General features: G+C 38.9%; 1 protein-coding gene across 1 annotated transcript in view; it reads left to right on the forward strand.

Moving 5' to 3' along the window:
• The window catches only part of LOC145981778 (ATP-binding cassette sub-family G member 1-like), a 154,530-nt gene continuing 131,143 nt past the window's right edge, over nucleotides 1–23,387 (forward strand). The window contains exons 1-2 of the mRNA XM_083115194.1: nucleotides 1–259; nucleotides 16,795–16,912. Of these exons, the coding sequence (XP_082971320.1) occupies nucleotides 124–259; nucleotides 16,795–16,912 (254 nt within the window). The 5' untranslated portion in view covers nucleotides 1–123. The remainder of the gene's footprint in view (nucleotides 260–16,794; nucleotides 16,913–23,387) is intronic.

Consider the following 23,387-nt stretch of genomic DNA (forward strand, 5'->3'; position numbering starts at 1 on the left):
TCGTTACGCGATCGAGAGATTGCACCGAACGCATTCGTGGCGGGAAACTTGGAGCCGGTCTCTGCAATCGAGTGAATCTGTGCGCCGTAAACATTATTTTGCTCCGTTGAGAGCTCGCAGGAAATGTCAAGAATGAAAGAAGACGGATTTCGGGAAGAAACCAAACAACAGTCGCTCACAATTTCTCTCTTCCCAAACCGGCCTCGAATTGACATCGCGTTCAGTGATCTGGTATATTCTGTGCCAAATGGAAGAAGAGGTATTTGCATATTTTATACTTACTCATATAATTAATAAAAAGTTTCAATTTCTAGCAGGTACAGTCAACGGCAAAGATAATGGTAGGCCAAATTGTCCACTATTTTTATTACTTTTTTTATTCTACATCTTGTGTTGTTTTAAGGAATTAAACTATGTTGGTTCCAAGCAGGCATTGTTCTCTGCTTATAGACGTCATTTTTTCAATGTGGACAATTCGTTCACTGTTTCTTTTGCCGTACGTATGAGGTTCCTCTGTGCAGTGATCTTGTTTCGATTCTTCACACAAATACATCTTGAAGAGCGTACATAGGCCTTGATGGAACTTCAGTCGGAGAAAGAAAAACCTCCATACCTTTATCATATTGATGGGTATTAAACAGTGGCGCATATAGTGTGTCCGGAGCCACCGAAAATCACCCTATTATAATCCGTGGCACAGAAGTTCTCTGTTCTCCTCCATCTTTATTTTCCTTCTCTGTGGTTCAAAACAACTACACGTAATTTATTCATTTCCAATATGTGACCAATTTATTCTGCGACCACATAGGTGGAACACAACTAGTCTACCGAAGATAATGCGTGAGTCTTAATAATAAGTAATTTGCTGGAGAACGAAGTTAGATACTCCAATTATATAGTCCCGGGTTCGAATCCCGCTCGGGCTTGGTTGTTTGTGAATATCCATTCATCAATTTCATCATTTCATCACTCATCCCCATCTTCGCAAATTAGCCAAAAGTGGCACAAAAAGCGAAGTAAAATAAAGCAAATCAATCATTTGGTGTTTTAAGTCCACGTTATGCACACCGGGTATCGAACCCGGGACCCCTTGATTACAAGGCAACGACGCTACCACTGCGCCATCTGGGAGACCCTAATCAATCAAGTGAGATAGCCCAATTACATAGAAAACAAATCCACCGCAGTTACTTGGAACTTTGCCGGGTTGAAAATACTTTATTTTTTAAAGAAAATAATATTGTTTAATAACGGTAATAACTGATTTCTTTACACTAAATTTCTAAGTGAGAGTATTAGGGGGCAACTGCCCCCGTGCGTACGCCTATGGGTATGTATATGTACAGTGGCGCAACCACACGGGGGGCAAGGGGGGGCAAACATTGACAACCAAGTAAACCTGCAGGGGACAATTACCGCCCAGAACTTCAAATTTTATGAAAATAGAAATACTTTTTGTAAGATTTTCTTGCTCGCTTCGCTCGCAACACCTGCTTTTCTTATTTTTATCAAGTTCAGGACCGTAGCTAGGGGACGGCGGGAGATGGCCCTGGGCGCCGAACGATCTAAATGAAAAAAAAGTTGTAAAATTAATTGATTGATTTGTGTTTTTTAAAGTCTATTGTATTGAGACTGGGCATATAGCTTAAAGTTTGTTCCGAACCACTATGTGCCTCCACCGGGTATCGAACCCGGGATCTCTTGATCACAAGGCGACTATATTACCACTACACCATAGGGGAGGCACAAAAGTTGTAAATGATATAATGCCATGGCGTTCCGTGAAATTATTTGCATCCTATTAAATTAATATTGATTTCAGCCTGCAAAAAAATTGGATCCAAAAATATTCTTGCTTCGCTCGCAATTTATATTTGTTCGCTGCAATGCATTATAAATCACCAAACATAGAAATAAGATATGTCTTAATTGATTTTCTTTTAAATACATGAACAATTGTTTGGAGGAAAGGGAGCGTGCACTTTGGAGAGACAATTTATTTAATTTTTGCTCTTGGTTTATTGTGAGGTGGATGAATTTGTTGTGTAATGTACATGCTGTACATATGTATTATTTTTTTTTTCAATACGTACACATGTACCGTGCATGAAAGTTATGTTAATGTAAAATAGAATTATATTTGAAATGCATTTATCAATCATTTTCTGTCTTTCAAAAATAGTTTATGCGCTTGTTTTCAGTTAATGTGAAATTGAACGTGTTAAAAAAATAATTCAAACAGTTTGTTCGAAAACAAATGCTTTAGCACAAACTTCTACCCCCTTTTTGCGTAATTTACGAGGATAATAATGTATTTGATACTACAACTACTAATAGTACTAATAATGCTGGTCCTGGGTTCGAATCCCGGCTTGGGCATGGATGTTTGCGAGTGTACATTCATCATTTTCATCATGCCATCACTCAACCCCATCTTTGCAAATTAGCCAAAAGTGGCACAAGAAGCAAAGTAAAATAAAGAAAATCAATAATAACAATAAAAATAATTATGTTATAATAACATTATTAACATTATTTTTATTAACATTATTATTATTATTGGTACGTTTATCCTGGTACTTGACCCCCCCCAGACAAAAATTCGTGGTTGCGCCTCTGTGTAGGTAAGGTTCCTCTGTTCTCTTCTCAGCAGTAATTTTGCTTTGTTTGTTTCCAAAATTCGTTCGTCTTGAAGAGCGTAGCAGAAATTTTACATTTTGAAAATGTTGAACTGGTTCGACTTGTACCCAAAACCTTATTACAGAGAACGATACAGACCTCTGTAAAATCGAGACTTTAATACACAAGTCTGAAAATTCCACACGCCTATGGGGTGCCAAACTGACTATTTGTAGAAATATCATACATTTTGTTTATCGTAATTGACGTGACGTAGTACAAACCCAAAGATCCCATGACAGAACCCTGTTCAGGACATAATTGTGTTACTCTCCCTATATCCATTTCATCAATTCATCATTTATCCTCATCATCGCGATTAACCTGAGAGTAGAAAAGCGACGTAAAGTAACAGAAATAGAGTAAGAGGCTACTGCGAACATGTGCATGCATTAAAAATGCAGATTTTTCAAGAATTCTTAGGGTGTTACAAACCAAGAGTTGGTGTAACATTACACTATTTAGTATCGACGCGGGATTTACGTTGTGTATGACTTTCACTGATTTTTTTTTACGATACAATTGCAAAGTTTGATTTATACGAAGTGTTTCCCGAAATCTCAGGACGCCCCCCTGTCTGTGTATAAAGTGGACTTAAAACAAGATTTGAAACAATGATGAGTGACAATATGATGAAAATTGACGGACACCCAGGGTGGGATTCAAATCCAGGACCCCATTCACGTATGGTCGACGCTGCGCGACGTAAGTGAACCAACCAACTAGCCAGCCAGCCAGCCAGCAAGGGAGACGAGTCTATACTTTCGGGACGCATTTCTTTTGTTTCTTCGCGATGTGAAAAAGCAGGCAGATCCTGCCTCCTGGCTGGCAGGAAATGTCCCTCATTGGAGAACTTGTCTGGAGGCAGGAATCGCACTTGCCTTGAAGCTCACAACCAGCCGAAATCTGCGAAGCGGAAAAAAATGATAAGGAAAAGTTCCTCCCGAACATGGGAATTCATTCTTCTTCCAGTGGTAAACTATTTCTCGTGCGGCTTACTCTCTTAATTACAAACGGTACATGCGTGTGCGATTTAAGGCAGAGTTGCGTCAGGGTCGTCAATGAAGACTTTCTTTGACAACTGACGTAACCATGTTTAGCGAAAGGTACGATTTTTAAAAAAAAAAAAAACAATTAAAAAAATAGGTCAAAGTGAGTTTTCAGTCCACTCAGACCAGGGCAGGGTGCGAAATCATTGCGGATTGGTGGTGGGGAGGAGTAGACAAGACACACACACACACACACACACTGTATGTATATATACGTATGTCAAATATATTTCAATTATTTAATAATTAAATTATATTATAAAATATATAATATATGGACTGTTCAATCAAAATTCAATTGTAAATTGAAGATACTAATGCTATGAACAGTGTTTTGCTCGACTTGGGGGAGGCGGAAAAGTTAAGAAGATAATAGTTCGTACATAAAATTCACATATATTTATATACTTTGCGGAAATTGAGGAAAGCAGATGAGAAATGGAGAAGTGTCCATTGTTCATTCTTTGAGTGTGTTTTCAATATTGTTCCAATATATTCGACTCCCTAGCTAATTGTTTACGTTAGTTGTTAGAACAAAAACTCTCCTCCCCGGAAAAGTTCGTTGGTGAGGAGGGGTATTCCCTCCCTCGTCCCCCCGGAATTTCGCACCCTTGACGAGGGAGTTTTCCTGAATCGGAGTAAGGATTCCATATATTTTGCAAAAATATATTCTCTCCTTTCTATATAATGTAGCTTGACTCATATCTCCGATGTAGAGTTTTGCTGGTTGTTAGCAGACATAGCCCCGTCTATAGTGTCTCAACCTTAAAAGTCAGCATGGAAGTAAATGGAGCACTTCCCTCTCTCTCTAATACATGAGTTTTCCCAATAGCTCTGTCCTTCTCTACCACTGCTGCGTTGTCAGATGTTACAAAATTTACAAAATGTAAAAGTCAAAAATTTCAAACAGTGAAATCATTATCCTGTAGAGTTTTTTATGCTCTATTTACTGACGGCATTATATATATATAACCTGTCATAAATTCATGTAATCTTGAATTTTTCATAATTATGCAATTTTGCAAAGCGCTTAATTTTTTGCTAGTAAATACTTCAAAAGCCATAAATATCAAACCGCTTGAACAAATTCGCCAGTTTTTTTCCTACTGGATCTATGATGTTTGTAGATATGATATTCTTCGCCTGAGTGAATTAATTTGCTTACGAGGAGAGTTATATATATATACACATTGGATATTTTGTATAAATCATCAGACCGTAACACGAAAAAGTTGTTGTTTGTTTATGCGGGCTGTCTCGCGTATCAAATTCATTGCGCGCCAACAAGGTTACAATTCAGTTGCAGGCAGGTGCCCCGGTTCGAAGGAAGTGCAGTGTGCTTTATTTTCCGTAAAAGATGTATCTTAATGTTTGTTTTTGCATTTATTTAATTCTGTTTATGTAAAGGATACAACATTCAACGAAAGAAGTAACAATAGTTGCGTGTATTACACATGGGCGTCTGATGGGGGGCAAGGGAGGCCGTGCCCCCCCCTGGAAAATGAAAGTCAACCAAAAAATATGTATTTCACACATATAATTTCATTTTAGCCACAATAATATGTGTTAATTATTGCATGAACACCATAAATTCAAATTTAAGCAATGTTTTTTAGGGAACAACACTATTTTGGGGGAAAATTTGCCTTCGTTTGCCCCCCTGGAAAAAAATACCTTCCTTGCCCCTCCCTGGAAAAAATCCTGCGGACGTCCATGGTATTACACATATAATGAAAATGTAAAATGGTAAATAGTTACGTCGAAATATAAACATTTACATACAAATCTTGAGGTAACTCATTTCTTTAGTAAAATGTATCAAATACATAGATTTTGATGATTTCCTATACGATATTAAGGAAGTAAATTTGTCGCAATCATTAGCGATTAACAGCGACTCTGTTGATCTGGCAACGCCGCGTTCCATTTAGTTCGCTGCACTACTTCGTTGATTTGGTGTCAAGTAGTGTATTTGGTGCCTGCACCACACACACAAGATTGCACTACGTTCTGGAGCGGTGTGGTGTATGGTCACGTGGTGCGTGCTAACTAATCAAATGAACGTTTAAATAAGCAGACAGGCATTTGTTGAACGTTCTGAACTTGAACGCCGTGTACTTGGTTGAACGACATTTCCTTGCATCAGCCTGACACCGGGATACACTTGCACCACATCTTGTGTGGAAAAAGTGACCCCGTCCCCAAATTTTAAATATCTTGAAAAAAATTACATTTTTTTGTTTTCTTCTAAACAATAATACACAATTGCCATATTTATTATTTGTTCTGAACAAAATGAGGTATGATTCGTAACTCTAGGATACGTAGTTTCAAAGATAAAAAAAATACCAGCAGTGCAGAATTTCAAATTTCGCGCCGAAAACAGGGTGGGAAGGAAGGCTTTTACAAGCGAAATCTGCTTGTCAAGATAAGTGTTTTAAGGGAGATAGAAAAACGACGAGAGGAGCGACAGAATGAGAGAAACGAAGAAATCAAAGAAGCCAAATAGGGAGAGAGAGAAAAAAACAGTCGAGAAGGCAGGAAAAGAGAAAGAAATGGAAAAGCGAAATACAAAGAGACAGAGAGAGAAATACAGGAACCGCACACGGAGGAGAAAGAAGAGAGAAGCAAAAGATAGTAGAGTCCAATTACTTTCGAAACATCTCCAGCAGACTGAGCGAGTCTGTCTAGCGAGCCTAGTGGGTGTGTAGAGCCTGAGCAAAGGGCTTAGCGATAGGTTGAGATGACGTCAGCGGCACGCATGGTTGATTGGCTGCTTCAAGAGTCGTGACTCATTCCGAAGCTTCAAATGCATAACAGCCAAAGATGTTGCGGAAATAATCTTCCTTCTAAAAGAAGCGAGACAAGAGAAAGAAAGACTAAATTTAAAGAGAAGAGCAATTTAGAAGAAGAACATTCAGAAAGAGAGAGAGGAAGAGCAAGAAAACGGAAGGAAGTGACAGAAAATGGAAGGAAGAACACACCGCTAAAAAAGTGGTCTACAAGGAAAGAAAGAGTGTCTCTTCCAATGATGATGAACAAGTCAACACAATAACGAAAGCTCTATATTTGTGTGTGTGTGTGTGTGTGTGTGTGTGTGTGTGTGTGTGTGTGTGTGTGTGTGTGTGTGTGTGTGTTTTAAAAATTCAAGAGATTCTCCCGGTGGTGTAGTGGTAAGAATGTCGCCTTATAATCAAGGGGTCAGAGTTCGATACTCTGTGGAGGCACAATGCACAGTGGTTTGAATTTAAAGCTGTAGACCCAGTCCCGATTAGCCTATCTGAGCATAAAGTTGACTCGAAATAAACTTTGAATACAAGTAACAATATTATGTACAACTACAATCTTTTGCGAAAATGCAACATTGCCGGTTGAATTTAATTTGAATTGAGGAAATTCGGAAAATATGCCACATTTTTTTATATTAATTTTCTTATTTCGCGTCGCTTTTGTGGCACTTTTGGCTAATCACGGCGATGAGGATGAGTGATGATATTGACACACTCACAAAGAACACCCATGCCTAAGTCAATACTCGAACCCGGGAACCTTGCGTTTGATTGATTGATTGATTTAGTTTATTTTACTTCGCGTTTTGTGCCTCTTGACTAATTTGCGAAGATGGGGATGAGTGATGAAATTGATGAATGGACATTCATAAACAACCAAGCCCGAGCGGGATTCGAACCCGGGACCCTTGGTGTCGCATGGCGATGTGCTAACCACTCGACCACAGGGTCCGGCCACCTTGCGCTGGAAAACGCTGTGCTAATGCATTTAGGTCGGCTCATATTCGGTTGCAGGGTGCGTTAATGGTCGACTCGCGGTCTTGTAACAAAAGTTCTAGGTTCGTGTCCTGACCTGCTGGGTATGCGTGTTCCCTTTGCGAGCGTCTCTTTGTCTATTTCATCTCATGGCGTCCAGAAGAGTCGGGGGGGGGGGGGGCATGCCCCCATGGAAAATGTATGTTACCTTAAACTTATATATTACCCACATATTTCCCATTTCATTCACAGCGTTATGTTAAAATATTGAAAGGGCGTTGCAGGAACATGATAGCATCAATCTATATAAGGGTTTTTTGAGGGGGCAGAACTATTATGGGGGAGACATGCGTCTCGTTTGCACCCCCCTGGAAAAAATCCTGCAGACGTCCATGTTTCATTTTATCATCCTTTATTTCACCCAAAATTAAATTAAATTTGGTCCAATCTTTAATATATCGTCTTTTCGATTATTGCGATGTTGTTTACGGGCCAAGAATCACAAAAAGGCTCTCAGGCAAAATTCAGAAAGTCCAAAATGCATGCACGAGGTATGTCTACAGATTTAAAAATCACGAACACGTTCTCCCTGTGCTTAATCAGCACAAAATTCTCAACATGGCAAGACGGAGAGAACTGCACATGACCTGCATTACTTGAAATGTTATAAATAAAAACATCCCGGACTATCTGAGTGTAAAGCTTAAAGCCAGGAGTGAAACGCACTCTTACTCCACGAGAAGCGCCTCTAATCTCCATAATCTCGTACCTCGCTGCAGAACTTCTGTTTCGCAATCTTCATTCAGTTACATGGCACCTAACATCTGGAATGCACTCCCGAACGAAATAAAACAACTGAACTACAAACACTTTCGTAGGGCAGTATATGATTCACTGATTGATGATCAGAAGCAAAGTAAGACCACACATGATTAAAAACTGTTTCCTGTGAATTATTGGAAAAAACTGGACCGAAACTAAGTAATAATACATGTATATTATTATCGTTTCATTTATTAGCACACACGCACTGTATATATTTTGTCATCTGTTTTCTTTTTGTGATTTTCTTTGTGTAGTAGTAGTTTTTTTAATAGTTTCTTTTATGTTATTTTACTTATGTAGTGTCTTATAATCTTCATGTATAATAATGTACCTAGATACTCTGCTACATTTCTCTTCGTCGGGTTAGGTGGTAGATCAGCATCTGCTGAACCTCGCCCAAGAATAAAGACCATTGAATTGAATTGAAACAGACCTGAATGCAACTTAAAAGTACAAAGAGGCTTCTGAAGAGTGAAGACCTACTTGGTCGTTTATATTCCTCCGTGCATGAATGAAGCTGGTCAGTGGAATCGTTGCTATAAATCAAGTGCACTGGCCGCCTGGCCATCGTGAAAATGGGGAACCGGTTTCGCCTAGACCTACTTACTTGTGCTTCGGTGCATTGAGCGGCCTTGCCGAGTCGTTGCGGCGTGAATCATCAAACAACGAACAACCTTCTTAAATAACTTAATTCCCCCGCCAGCTGTTCCTTGCGGCACACCGCCGAATGTCACTCCTTTTAAGAAAAAAATGTAGTTAATCCAGGCCCGTAGCCAGGCAGGGACAAGGGGGGCTGAGCCCCCCCCCCCTGGCAGGGTCGCCAGTCCCTCCTGACACTGCCGCAAGCCCCCTGGACATCAGGTAAAATTATTTTGTATTCTAATTTGTTTGAGGTGAAGAGTGAAAATGTGGACAGAATATATTATTTTGTTCCACATCGTTCGTTCATCTTGTTTATGAGCAGAAGTCTAAGTAGCGGCAAGCCTTCTATATCTATCTGTACCTTCCCTGCCCCTGTTGCAGCCTCTCGTTTGACAGAAATCTGTGACTTCGACGTCATTATCCAAATTCCTTCCACATCTGCGCCAAATGTCAACAACTTCCAAGTTTTGGGAACGAATGGGAGTTTTATTGCTTCGGCCAGGGGTGGAATGTACGATAAGCACTATGATTGAAGCAAATACCATACATTTTAACATGTATGATATAAATATCTGTATCATCAAAAATAGTATGGAGTGGGTACTCAGTAGCAGTCATTAACACTTCAAAAAATATTTTAGAAGATATAGAAAAAACTGTAGTATTTGTATGATATTTCTACGTTTTGTATATCTTAAATTAACTTAATGGCCCCCGACACACATAATTTACCTTCATTCAATACTGTTAAACTTCTGAAAAATGGACTTGGTTTACAAAGCCTCCCTGATAAGCTGCGAGCCCCCCCTGGAGATCAGTTCTAGCTACGGGCCTGAGTTAATCAAGCAATATCTCGCAGAAATAGCGTTGTATGACTTAAATGAATTGTAAAATAGATTGAGCACAACTGTCGATTATGTGTACCATCATATAAATTTAAAGAATAATGTATCTAACTTAAAAAAAATCATGCATGCTGAAGTCTTGAACGTATCGCCAGTTCGGCATCTTTGACAGAAGCCCGTATCTGGTTTCGAGCCACCACCTGTTTTTCGGCAAAGCGCTGTTGTCGCTTTGGCCTGCAATGTTTAGACATTCATTCATTCACCGTGACGTTTTACTCCCAATGTCTTTACATTGCATAAAAAAATAGCAAAACACAATAACACGACCTAGCAAAGATAAAGAATCGCAACCTCGCGTTCAAAAATCTCTAAAGAAACCGAATTAGCAACATCTCATTTACTCCACGTGGACTTGACGAGTCATTCCTTGGACGGACGCTATTGGTGGGAAAGGTTTCAGGGGACGATTTATTGCACTCCACGTGGACCTGACATGTGGATGTTAGGGGGAAAACTTATCTTTCGGAAGTTTCTTTGATGTAAAGTGAGGTTGGAATCAGCCTGTTTATCATTGTTTTTAATATTGTAAACGTTCAATTTATGTAAATGTGTGTATCACATATATGTGCGTTATGTAAACATCTTTGATGTTTTTATACTGTAATATCTCTTATACTATATCTTATCTATATTTACACGTATCTGACGATATCCATACCCATGGAAAATGGGTCAACGGATAAGTAAAAATTATGAATATGATTCGATTATAAACAAACAAGAAGTTTAATAAAGATCTTCAGTATCTGAATACTGCGATTCAGGCCCGTAGCTAGAATTGATCTCCAGGAAAGGGGGGGGGGGGGGCACGGGTTGTTAAGGGCTTGGAAACCAAGTCCACTTTTCTAGTTAATTGACTGCTACTGACTTCATCCCTTAGTAATACACACTACATATTACTTTTGATGATACAGATATTTATATCATACAAGAAAAAATGCAGAATATTCAATCAATGGGACCTGTTGGCCTTTGACGCAGATGTGGAAGAATGACGTCAAAGTCACAGATTTCTGTGTAAAGGGGGCAGGAAAGGTACAGATAAAGAAGCTCCCCTGTGAAATAACTTTCTAAAGTCTAGATAATCTTCTAAATACTTGCTGCTACTTATGTGAATTTATCCTTCACCAAGTTGTGAGGAAAATAATATCTACATTTTCACTCTTCACTGCAAACAACTTATACATAATACTTTTACCTAATGTCAAAGGGGCATATCTGGTTTCTGGTCTTGAATTATAATGGGTTCTATTTAGTTCCGCAACAGGTCCGAAACCTATTTTCTCGCACAATTTAAATTCATCCGGAAAAAAGATTTTTGTCTCAGAGATCATACAAGGGTCTCTCATTGCATGAAGTATGTAAAAATTTTGTAACAAAATACAGTAAAACCTCGTTAATCCAGACCCAGACAAGCTGGACTTCGCTTAATTCGGACAGGGAAAAAAAAAGCAGAATGCAAGGTTTTAAATGTGGCTAGAAGTCAAGAGGAGAACTTCCCAAAGAAGAGGCAGTCAACCACTGATGAAATTCTGTTTCCCGCAGACTTTGTACTGTACCGTGTAGTGTATTTAGGCCTATGCCCTTCCAATACATCATAATAAACGTGTTTTGTTGCTATAAACGGAGTTTTAATGCACTTTCTACTGATCTCTTAGGTTATTTCAGTTAATCCGGACTTTCGTTAATCCGGTCAACTTATCCCCCATTAGTCCGGATTAACGAGGTTTTACTGTACAATGATTATGCGTGAATTGTAAAATAAAGTAATAGAAAACAGTCGTCCTGGACATTTACTCATCTAGTTTATTTAGTAGCAATGTCTCCGCAAGGATATTACAGTAATAATAGATAATAATAATTATATAAATTTCGAATAAGAGTTGTATATTTTTATTAGTATATACAAGTTAATAATAAACATTACCATGATCATAATTATTACTTCTACTATTATGGCCGCGGTGGCTCAGTCGGTAACGCGTCTGACTACCATGCTAAAGGTCCCGGGTTCGATCCCCGGCCGGTTCAAATCCGGGAACTTTTCTAACGGTGGAAGCGGCCCCGGCGCTCACCCAGCGTCGAATAACATGGCTACCTGGGGAAACCCTGGGGGATAAAGGTGGTCAGGGGCGTGATGCTAATCACACACCCCCACACCCCTATACGCCTTCATGGCGTGGTGCTATGCACAGGGGAGCACTTTACCTTTTTTTACTTTTTACTATTGCAGCAGTAAAAGAAGTAATACTATTTTAAAAGTGTGCCTATTTTCATTTCACTATTAAATCCTCTCCACATCAGATGAAAAAGGAAGAGGAGTTGCCAACAAATAGAAAAATGCGTCATGTGTGTAATTTTATCAAGCATTTCAAAACCTCACCTCGTCTCGAATTTCAAGAGGAAACAAACAAAACCGTAACGAAAAGAGGACAGATCCTTCGATACTTTACAAACCTCTGTAAAATTCAAACTTCGTGTACGAAATTTTGGGAAATATTCAAAAAATTATCTAAACCGAATTTAATTTACTGTACAACTTCTTCACACGCATACCAAACTGTTATCCATCTAATTATTAATAGATAAGTCACAAACTTTATTATAAAATTGCAAAATCTGTCCGTTTGTGGCAGTTGTGAGCCTGTGCCGTACGTGTACTCAATATGTAATTCCTCTTTTTCGAGGTTAAGAGACAAGGAAACCGAGATGAGATTGAGAGAACTGAATACAGAAACCGCAGAGAGAGAGAGAGAGAAAGAAAGAAACAAGACAGAAAAAATGAGAAATTTAGAAGAAAAACATTCAGAAAGAGAGAAGGAAGGAAGATAAGTAAAGAGGAAGAATAAAGATGAAACTTACAGAAATTGATACGAAAAACGTACCGCCAAAAAAATGGTCAAGAAGAGAGGAAGTATGCTATCTATTTTGAGAACAGAACGAGACTTCTTTTTTCTCTGCCCCTTATGCCATTACAGCGTTGGTGATGTCTCGACCCACTGTTTCCATTCTTCTCTTTTCTTGGTAATCTTACTTCTTGGAATGTCTTCTCTCCTTTCCTTCCTATTTCTTCCACCAAATCCTCATATGTCTTCCCTGGGCCTTCCTCCTTTTGCTCTTGCATCCAAGAACTGCTTGAGTTTCCTTCCCTACCCCATTCTGGTTAAATGTCCAAACCATTTGTCTTTTGATGAGATGGTTTTCAATTGACGTTCGCTCCAGCCCTTCCTTTCGTTTCTTACTCTGTCCCATCTTGTTTTCCTTTTGGTAGCATTTCATTTCTACAGTTGTTACCTTACTAAGTTGGCCAGTTTTCACATCCGTACAGTAATATTGGTTCCATCCCATTTCTCGTTTTACAAATATTGTCTGCTTCAATTGACAATATGCATTAGTTGCTTTTCGGACACGATTTGAGACTTCTGGCTCTATTTTCTCATTTGGATGAAGTATTGTTTCAAGGTATTCATAGCCAGAACGAGACTTGTGTTTATGGGGGTTATTATTCCTGAGTAAACAAAAAATGATCGATCAGACAATTCGATTGTTGGTGGCGGGGAAAGAACTTCCGGTTTGGAGAATTTTCCAATGTAAACAAGTGGAATACAGATCGTCACAGAGCTCATTTTCTTATAAAAGATCGGAAACAAAATGGATCACTTGAAATTTTTTGAGTAATATAGAGAAACAAAGATACCTAGAAAAGATTGGCAATTTCCCGGATCCTTTGGATGCAGATATAAGGAACAATACTAATATTTTCCAAGTGAATGTTGATTTTCAACCAACAGTTCCGTTTTTGAAAAGACTTCTCCAGGTTAAAATTAAGCTTACATTAATTATAAACATTGACATTTTTCGATCACAACAGTTAAATAAATAATAATAATTACTACGGTTAAAATTGTTATACACTAAATTAAATAAATTTTATTAAAATTTTATTATTATTGTTGTTGTTTATTATTATCACGCTATTCGATCCGCAAGCCGAGTGAATATCCAGCCAGCAGAATACTATTACATTTCATAGTTACTATACAAAAATGCACAGTTGTTTTATTTTGTTACTAACTTTTGCAAGTGTCGTTCAAGAAAGGACTTTAGAAGTTAGAAAAAATACTAGCAAAGTTTATATTGTGTTACCTCATCTAAAATGATGATAATTTCTCGAATTCTGAAAATTGTGGAACCATTTATTCTTTGAATTAAATGGTAGAATATGAAAAAATATACTGGTATCTATTTTTCACTCATTTATTTCGATCTAATGCATATTTTACATTAATTACTCTGTTCGAATACTAACCAAGTGAACTTTATTTATGTTATTAACAATAAGAATCGTAAACTTCCTGCTTCTTTGCATCTTGAAATGAAGGATGCCAATTTCCAGAGGCGGGATGAGGGGTCTTATCAACAACCAAAAGGAAAATGCGTTATAATATGATTATAAATAGATCCAACTTTTAAATGTAATCAACACATGTACGTTAGACAATTATAATTTTCGAAACACGTAAAATATTTTCATTTGATTTGATGAAGTGCCTATTCCCTCGTGTTTGGGTCCATTCTTCTCGCTTTACTGCCTGAATCCACTGATCTTTCCGTATCGGGTCTGTCTGAAAACGATGCATAGATACCTGAGAACAATTGTTTGTTCCCTATCTCATGTTGAAACCAAAAGCCACACAAATATTGTCGCCTTTTCCGAAGACACTGCCACATCTTTAAATTCAATGTTATTCCTTTCAAAAACCGGAAGTGCAGTCCCAGCCAGTGCCAAGGAAGCACAGAAATAAACATCCGGCGAATAGCGCCCATAAATCGAGACGAGATTGACAACGAAACCGTCACTGGCTTGGTAACACTGTTACCCACTAAGCTATCAGGAAACTCTATCATATCGACGTGATGATCCAGAATGCCCTGGCAACACCGTCTAACATTGGAATGCAACATTCGTAGAGCTTTCTAAGCAATTATCTTATCACCACTTTATATGCTTGGGAAGACCATTCGCAAAAATTGAAAAGAAAAGAATAGCTCCTTTTAAGAAAAAAACACTTCCCACTGTTGGAAATGCATCCAAGGCCAGGAGATGCAATTATAACGAAGTATAGGCTATCGAAATACTCGTCAATTCACGGATGAAAATTTTATAGTTTTGAATTAGTATCTCCGTAGGAAAATAAAGGACAGAGATACAAATAAAATAAAAGTGACTTATTGGAGAAGACAGATGAGTATTATTAAAGTCGCGTTCCCAGATAGTAAGAACACTCAGAGTGACGGACACAGAGATTTTATGTCTTGTTTTTCTCAGAGTTCAAATTTCTTGCAGTACAAAAAATGGAATTGGTGGAGTTTGTGGATTCTTGTGAAATCCAGTAGGAAAACCCAATGAAGGTGATTCTGGGTGGATCCATTACAAGTAAATGGTACTAAAGATATAGTTTCACAGCCTTAAGGATGGAAAGGTCAGCGTATACCAAGCCAGAGGTCCCAGTTTCGAAACCTGGATAAGGAGGCTTCATCAGGGAACGGAATTAAATGTAAATACATATTTATGTATGAAGCTGAAATCAGTTACATTTGGTATCATCCTTGCGTATCATGGCATGCACACTCGAAAGATCAAGTTTATATTTTCCATATTTTTACAAAGAGGTTTTGGCTCATATTTTACTTATATTTGCACATTATTTCCATGTTTGAGAACGTTTCTCAACATATACTCCATATGCAATAACTACATGTCCCCGTGTGACCGAAAGAGTTGGATGAATTTCTTGCGAATAACTGACAAATTTCAAATACACTTCCATTACTACTTGCTATATTGAATGCAACAGAAGGGAATTCACGTTCGAACACACAACAATATTCATTGTTTTGGAAGCAAAAAATGAAAATGCATTTTGTGTTCTTTTACAATTAATGTTAATGTAAGCGTACTGTATTTTATGTAGTTCGTGTAGTATCTTATATTATTAGAAAGATAAATTTTTACAATTTTAAGTTCATATTTTGGTTAAATAACTAAATATGATTTTACATATTTAGCACATTTTAACTACATGGAAATCAGTTTCCTTCTCATCATCTATGACGTAAAATAGTAGAAATAACAAGACCTGTGTCGTTTTCCCCTTCCTCTATGCAAGTGACCTTCAAGACTGTATTCAGCATTTCTTTCAGTATACAACATTTCTTTTATCTGCTCGAAACTTTGAAGTAGTGTAGATATTAGCAAGCGGATCTGACGATGTGAAACTCCGCACGCATGAAATCTCAATTGCAAGTCTTGGGAATTGAGACCTTGACATTGTCTGGCAAATGCAACGGCTGCTTCACGGAAGGAGACAAGCAGACTGTGAACGAACGCCTTCGCATCCCGACTTTTTTTTAGGTTTCTGAGGATTCTGGCAGTCCCAAAATCAGTACTCACAGCGGGGTTGTTAAAGGCCCACGAACCCATAAATTCTAATGGGATCTATTGCAACAGGACGGGAAACCTTTTCTCTCGCGCAATTTAAATTCGGTCCAAATTGCGCATTGTTTCCTTTCAGTACGGAACCTGGACCGAACTTAAATTGATTCTCAAAATATGTCCTTGAACCGTAATTAAAGTCGTCCGCAAAAAGGGGTTCCTGAAACCTATTTAAACTGATCCCGAAAAAAAAAAGTTCCCATACCGTATTTAAATTCATCCTGAAAAAAGGTTTCTGCAGAACCCATTTACGTCTGCTGATTTTCTCTCCTGGACCAGGATTGTTTTTGATTTTTTGTTTGTTTTTAAAATCCTGAATCTTTAACAAACCTGAATCGAAGCAACAAAATAACTTTGTAATTTTAGGTTCCTAAGGTAAGTAAAACAACATATTTTTCGCCACCCGCACTCATATCCTGTCTTTGTGCTTGCAGGGGAGAAGACCATCCTCCAAGGCATCAGCGGAAGGTTTAGGTCTGGGCATCTGACGGCCATTCTGGGCCCTTCGGGAGCGGGAAAGAGCACACTGCTCAACGCACTGGCGGGTTACAAGTAAGTGGACTATTCGCACCTAGCTATAGTTCTCGTACTGGAACCCCTTCTGCACTGTGCGAATGAAGCGCTTTGCTTTGGGCAGACTGCCCATCCAGGGGCTTATTTCTCATTTGATTTTGAGATTTTTAATGCAAATTCGTATGTTACCATTCAGTAAACAAAACTATTGCCTTTCGGTTCTATGTTCTAATTTAGGTCAGTAAATCTTATGAAAATATTTACACGTAATTTAGAAATACTGCATTTACTTTCTTGTGCAGCAACACAAGCCTTCCATTTCTCCCATCCTTACAGATTTCCTTTAGGTCCATCTCAGCGTTATACCTCCATCTTCGTCTTGGCCTTCCTACAGGTCTCCTACCATCAGGCTTCCCTCCTGTAAACTCCTCTTTCCTCTCCCATTCGTGCCACATTGCCTGCCCACCTAAGTCTTCTTGACTTAATCGTTCTAATAACATGTGGACATTAATACAAATTAGTACTTCTAAATTATGTCCACTCACCTGTCTCCTCATCCCTTTTAGGTCCAAATATTTTCCTAAGGATTTTATTTTCAAACACTATTAATTTATGTTCTTCTTTCAATGTAAGGGGCCAAGTTTTGCATCCATACAATAACGTAGGTAAATTTACTGTTTTGTATATTTTAACATTTAGTTTCTTGGATTACAAGATAATTTTTTTCCGGATGCGTAGCTTCCGTTAAAAATTCACTTCTCTCTCTCCCCTCGCAAAAAGATAATCGTGGGAACATACGTAATACTGATTACCATAACATCAGGGAGACTTCAGATTTTGTAACAGACGTCTGCAAGCCACGTAATCTTGCAGACAGCAATGAATGACATGGCTGCCTGAGTAATAGTCCGCCTGTGTTTCAGAATCACATGATTTGCAGACATTTCTCCTGAACTCGAATGCTGTTATGGTCTAGTATCGTGCGGAATATGTATTCCTCAAATCAAAGCTCTATGAATGCATGGCATCAACTATAAATCGCGTCATAGAATTTCTGCTTTAACAATTCCATAACCTTTTGAGTTTATTCAGGAATTTACCCTTCGCTCCTAATGTCGTTGGCAAAAGACTTTAGTAATCACAAGTTGTGGTAAACAAAACTTACTATATCACCTTAATAAAAGGTTTATTCTTGATAAACACACTTAATAACAATTTATAAACTTAAAACCACACATTGCAATTATTCTCGACATTTTATACTCTTTATTATCTTGTTGCTATGCTATTTATAGCCTGTTGATGAATATCTCAGTTTAAATTATGTTGCCAAGTTGGCACATCAAGGATAGTATATTCGTCCATCTGATACTAGTTGCCTGTGACATTTTAATTTTACACATTTAAAATTAGAAGAAACACAAAATTCCAAATAAATAAAGAATTACATTGCAATGTCCAGGGCATTACAACATTTTCCGCAATCTCAACTTTTTCTGGTTGAATTCACATGTCACGAAGAATGTAAAACGTATCATCTCTAGATGTAGTACTGAGACGACCTTGTAAGAATCGACACTGGAACGAGACAGCGCTTGTAAAATAGAAAACAGACCGAGTCTCTAAGGTATCTTTCGAGACACTGATATGGTAACACTGTTACGCCTTGTTTCCGTGTTAATAAAACATTAAATGCTGACCAAGGCAACATTTTATTGTAAAAACAAATATACACTAAAACATAACGTTTCCATCATCTAACAGTGTCATCTTCAGATGAAAATTCACAATTTATTGTGAATTATTTTTTATACCTATGTACAATCAAATTTTGCCTTTCTCAGCAGTCTGTTTTATTTGATATGATATGCGACTTATTTTGACATACCAAGCGTATATCTACCTGATAACATCTAGATAAGTCACACAAGGTGTCATTAAAATGGCGCCCGGTGACCATAGAAACGTGTAGAGGGCACGAAAATAAACAACCTTTCTCAGTAACATTTCTGTCGTTGGTGCTACGAACTGTCAAAAAAGCCAGTTTTGCGGCCTGTATGCTGGCAACCCAACATAACATGAAATCGCATCGGTGACGTCGATTGCTGTTGCGAAAACTGTGTGTGCCAGTGTTGCAAGGAACACTCACATATTCTGTGGGAAAACACACACATTATGTGTTCCAAAACTTAGCAGGATGTGTGTCCAGTAACCCAAAGGGAAGCACTGGTAACGTCGTCGCCTTGCAATCAAGGGGTCCCGGGTTCCATACCCGGTGGTGGCACATAATGGTTCGGATTCCACTTTTACACTAGAACGGCGAAGGATCTGAACAGCGGAAAGGGGTCATTCTCATAAGAAATGCATTTAAAAATTCAAATTATTTTACAATGAAAACATATTTCTAATTTATATTATTTTCTGTGCTTTATGTATTATAATCAGAGTGTTTAGGTGGATTGTAATACATTTTGATTACAAATAAAAATTATAATAATCAACAACCGGACACCGCAGAATACGCAACACTTCACCCAAACTGCTACTTGATGCGACATGTTCGGAGACGTCCAAGAACACTACGTACATGACGACATGTAAACTGTGACAAGTGGGAACATGCTAAAGATAGGTTGACAGGAACCTAACGCTGATATTGCAGCACGCATAAATGAAACCCCCGCTGTAATTTCAAGGAAATAAATTATATTTCGTAGATTTCAATATGCCATCTTAAAGAGGACAAAGAATTATGAAAAGCCACAAAATTTCGAGGAAAAATAAGAAAAACGGGATAGTTCCACCGTTCTAGTGTTAAACTGTAGGTCCAGTCAACGTATGAAAAAAAATGTGTAAACGGAAATATAAGTGAAAGAAACGGGAAATGTAATTGTTTTATAATGAAACTGAAAACCTGAATAAGTGAGATTTATTAATTTGCAAATAAATAACATGTATAAAGAGATCAAGTCTGACATAACCAATATTTAGATGCGCAAGAAAAGTTGCTAAGAAAAAAAGGGAAGAGTTCCCTTCCCCTCCCATTCCGACAGCAATTTCTGGTTTCGCCCTTGGACATGCTTGCTTGAACGCGAGGCTGAGATGTACACCCACAGCCCCAGACCACCAACCGACACTGAAACACCCTGTATTTATTAGTGCGTTAAGTGATTTTCTAGACTCGCCCTGTAGGATTCGAATGACAATTTCCTCTATATGTATGTTTGTAGTGGATCTGACCCGGTTGGTTGGTTGATTTGGTGTTTTAAGTCCACTTTATGCACAGTAGGGCTAATCGGGAGCTATTGTTTAAAGTGGGATCCGAACCAGTATGTGCCTCCACCGGGTATCGAAACCGGTACCCCTTGATTACAAGGTGACGAAGCTACCACTGCGCCATCCGAGAGACCGTGAATCTGACCACGAACATTCCTATACGACGCACGCTTTTAGAAGCGATATCGGGTGGGGCCACGCAGAGGGTGTGCGTGGCGATCAGCCAATTGCAGGAGTGCAACGTTGTACAGTTAGGAGACTGCGGCGCGGAAGTTAAAAGCCGTGTTCTGTATTTGTCTTGCGCGCAAGAAGTTTTCATAAAACTCGCCACTTTAAGGTTCATCATAAGATGGGGCAAGACACGGCCGGTGTAAAAGTATTTGCTTATCTTTCACTCGTGCGCCACAAAGAACAGTTTGTGAGAAGATTAAATACAGCCCTTTCGTGCGATAGTGTGTGTTCCTTTTATTTTAAATAATGTCACTCTGAAAACATAGCACCAGTAGTACAGACACCAAGGGTGCAAAATCTAATCATTATCCTCCAGGAGAGTGACTCTGAAATGAGTGAAATGAGTGAAATCAGTGACGAGGAAGACGACGAGAGCGGTGATGAATAAATACCTTGAAGCTTCTTTCAGGTATGGGTTTCTCGTATATGCTACAGTGATATGATATTATAATCCTGTGCTGAAATATTCACTATATTATTTCACTGTACTCATATATACTGTGCATGCATTATCAAAATAATGGACACATCGCGAATTTTGTCCTTCCCTTGCGCTAGCAGTTAGTTTGGCAACAGCGCAGTAGCACTGGCTGGTATTGGCCGAACTCATGTTCCTTCTAAAAGCGTGCGCCGTATAATTGAAAGTAACAGTGTGCGTTGAGAGGTAACTTTGCTCGAAGTATTATCACTCATAATGCCTTCGCAGAATGTCACTATCCAGATAATTCGTCTGCGAAATTGTTCTGATCAACGAGACAAGTGTCCTTGTCGCGTCATCTTCCGGCCTTCCTGTCAGAGGCATTGGATGTCACAAGGGATTCGAGCTTGACTATGGGAACAAGGAAATAACAGAAAATTCACTAATGAAGATTGAAGCAAGAGTTGCATGGTAGATTCATATGCATTAAGATGGATTAGCTTTTCTGCCCTTTATATAATCGCTGCTATAGGAATGAATGATGATTAGATGAAAGTGATGAAGGACCACAAAACAGAACACACATGCTCAGGTCGGGACTCGAACCCAGAACGTTCGTTACCGAAAACTTGATTCAATCAACGGACGTGTGGTTCGAAGTGGCTCAAATATGTACATGAACAACCAGCAAAATATAGAATGTAAACAACGCTAATAAATAAGAACAATTAACATAAAGCACAGCGTGTACAGAAAAATAGGCATCCGAAAGTAATACTTTATGCCAGCTGTTCCCAGGGTGCCGCGAAATGTTCCGATATTTTCACTGAAATGACATGATTGTTCCAAATATGTGCTTATTTACATATAAAATGTTTCTGAATTTGAAATATGTGTATTTCTTAACCTAAGGCGAGCAACCTATCCACACTAACTGAGCGTTGCAAGTGTTAGGCGTCGTGAAACGAAAAAGGTTTGGGAACATCTGGTTATACCATAAAACATGGTGGATTTGTTTTTCAGACATTTCAATCTAGCTATTTCTCCGGTAGTGTTTGAGGAGGCTTTGAAGGTAAGGTTGGGTGGATTGAAATACAAAACATTTCGACATTTGACTCGTAATAGCAAAACTATCTTGTTCTTTTTCTCTTTCTTCAAAAAGACGCGTTTAATGTCTTGATTCTAAGGCACGCCACAACGGCTTTCATTTGTTTCGGGTATGCAAACCCCTATACATGCCACTTTCAAGCGGTTTGCAGGCGATTTCTCCAACCTAACCTTGTGTTTTGGAGCCGCTTCACTCATATTTTATCTGCCCCCCCCCCCTTCCCAAGTGACGCAAGTGTAAGAAAGAGAAAGCCTGGTGGCAAATCTACGAAATATATACTGGAAGCCATTTTTGAGGTGAATGCGTTTACTGAGAAGACGCTGACAACCCTTCTGATGTGCCTCGAGGAAGATTTTAATGTTGCAACACAGAGTTGCCGTCGTCTGACGTCAGGAACTAAGATCGTTTCAAGATACTGTTGTCGCCTCCTCGATGGCGCAGTGGTAGAGTCGTCGTCTTGTAATCAAGGGGTCCCGTGTTCGCTTTAAACTGTAGGTCCAGTCCCGATTAGCCTTTCTGTGCATAAAGTGGACTTAAAACAACACATCAATCGTCTAATTTTCTGTATAAAGAGCCCTGTAATTTTAAGAGTCCCAAGGCCATCAGAAGTACTGCTCGTGACGTAAGAGGTAAGAAGTTAACAATACAAGATCGAGTTATTCATTTTCTTGCAGCTTTGTTCCCATGGAGAAGGAAAAGTTTTTCTGCCTTTTGTAGAGTTGTATATTTAATAAGTGTGTGACAGTCAGATTTACCGTCATTATTATTATTATTATTATTATTCATGTATGTAGCGGTAAAAAGACGTGTTGATTCAAAGTGTTGAGTGTTTTAATTTGTAAGATTACATATTTGATTTTTGCCAAGCCGACGGGAGGAACGAGACGTTCGCGTGTGTTAAGGGCAAGCACCTGAAGGGTCACGCTATGCGTCTAAAGCTTAGGAAATTCGACCGTAATGACAAACATTTAAATATCTCGGTTTCCAACGGTCAGATTCATGTGAAACTTATACCAGCGCAGCGGCATGTGTGCAAGGACGGATGTGTGGAGTTTCGTCACGATCAAGCGACAATTACGGACGCCAGATCAAATCGGTTCTAATTGATCAGTTTGTGGACAGCGATTGCAATTGAGCTATGGGCGACAGCCAGGCGGAAGCTTAATCCGCACAAGTCAACTTCGGACACGGTACGTCCTAGTTTGGAGACAACAGAGCGTGGTGGAATAACCTCTTCGGAAGCGTCACTCCAACGTGCGCCTAGCGTCCTTTTTCAAAATCCTAATAAAACGAAGGACATGGTTTTTCGTTACACAGTCTTACCGCGATCCTTGTAGCGAGAGAAGCTCCGTGCTACCTCTCCATATACAGTTTTGCCGCGATTCTTGGAACGAGAGCACCTTCGTGCTACCTTTCGTGTACAGTGGATTTTGTTGTGTCGTGCGAACACCAGTGTGTGTGATAGGCAGTAAGTCTACACG

Source organism: Lepisma saccharinum, chromosome 30 (genome assembly GCF_977018435.1).
Source record: "Lepisma saccharinum chromosome 30, izLepSacc3.1, whole genome shotgun sequence".
NCBI classification, from domain to species: Eukaryota; Metazoa; Arthropoda; class Insecta; order Zygentoma; family Lepismatidae; genus Lepisma; species Lepisma saccharinum.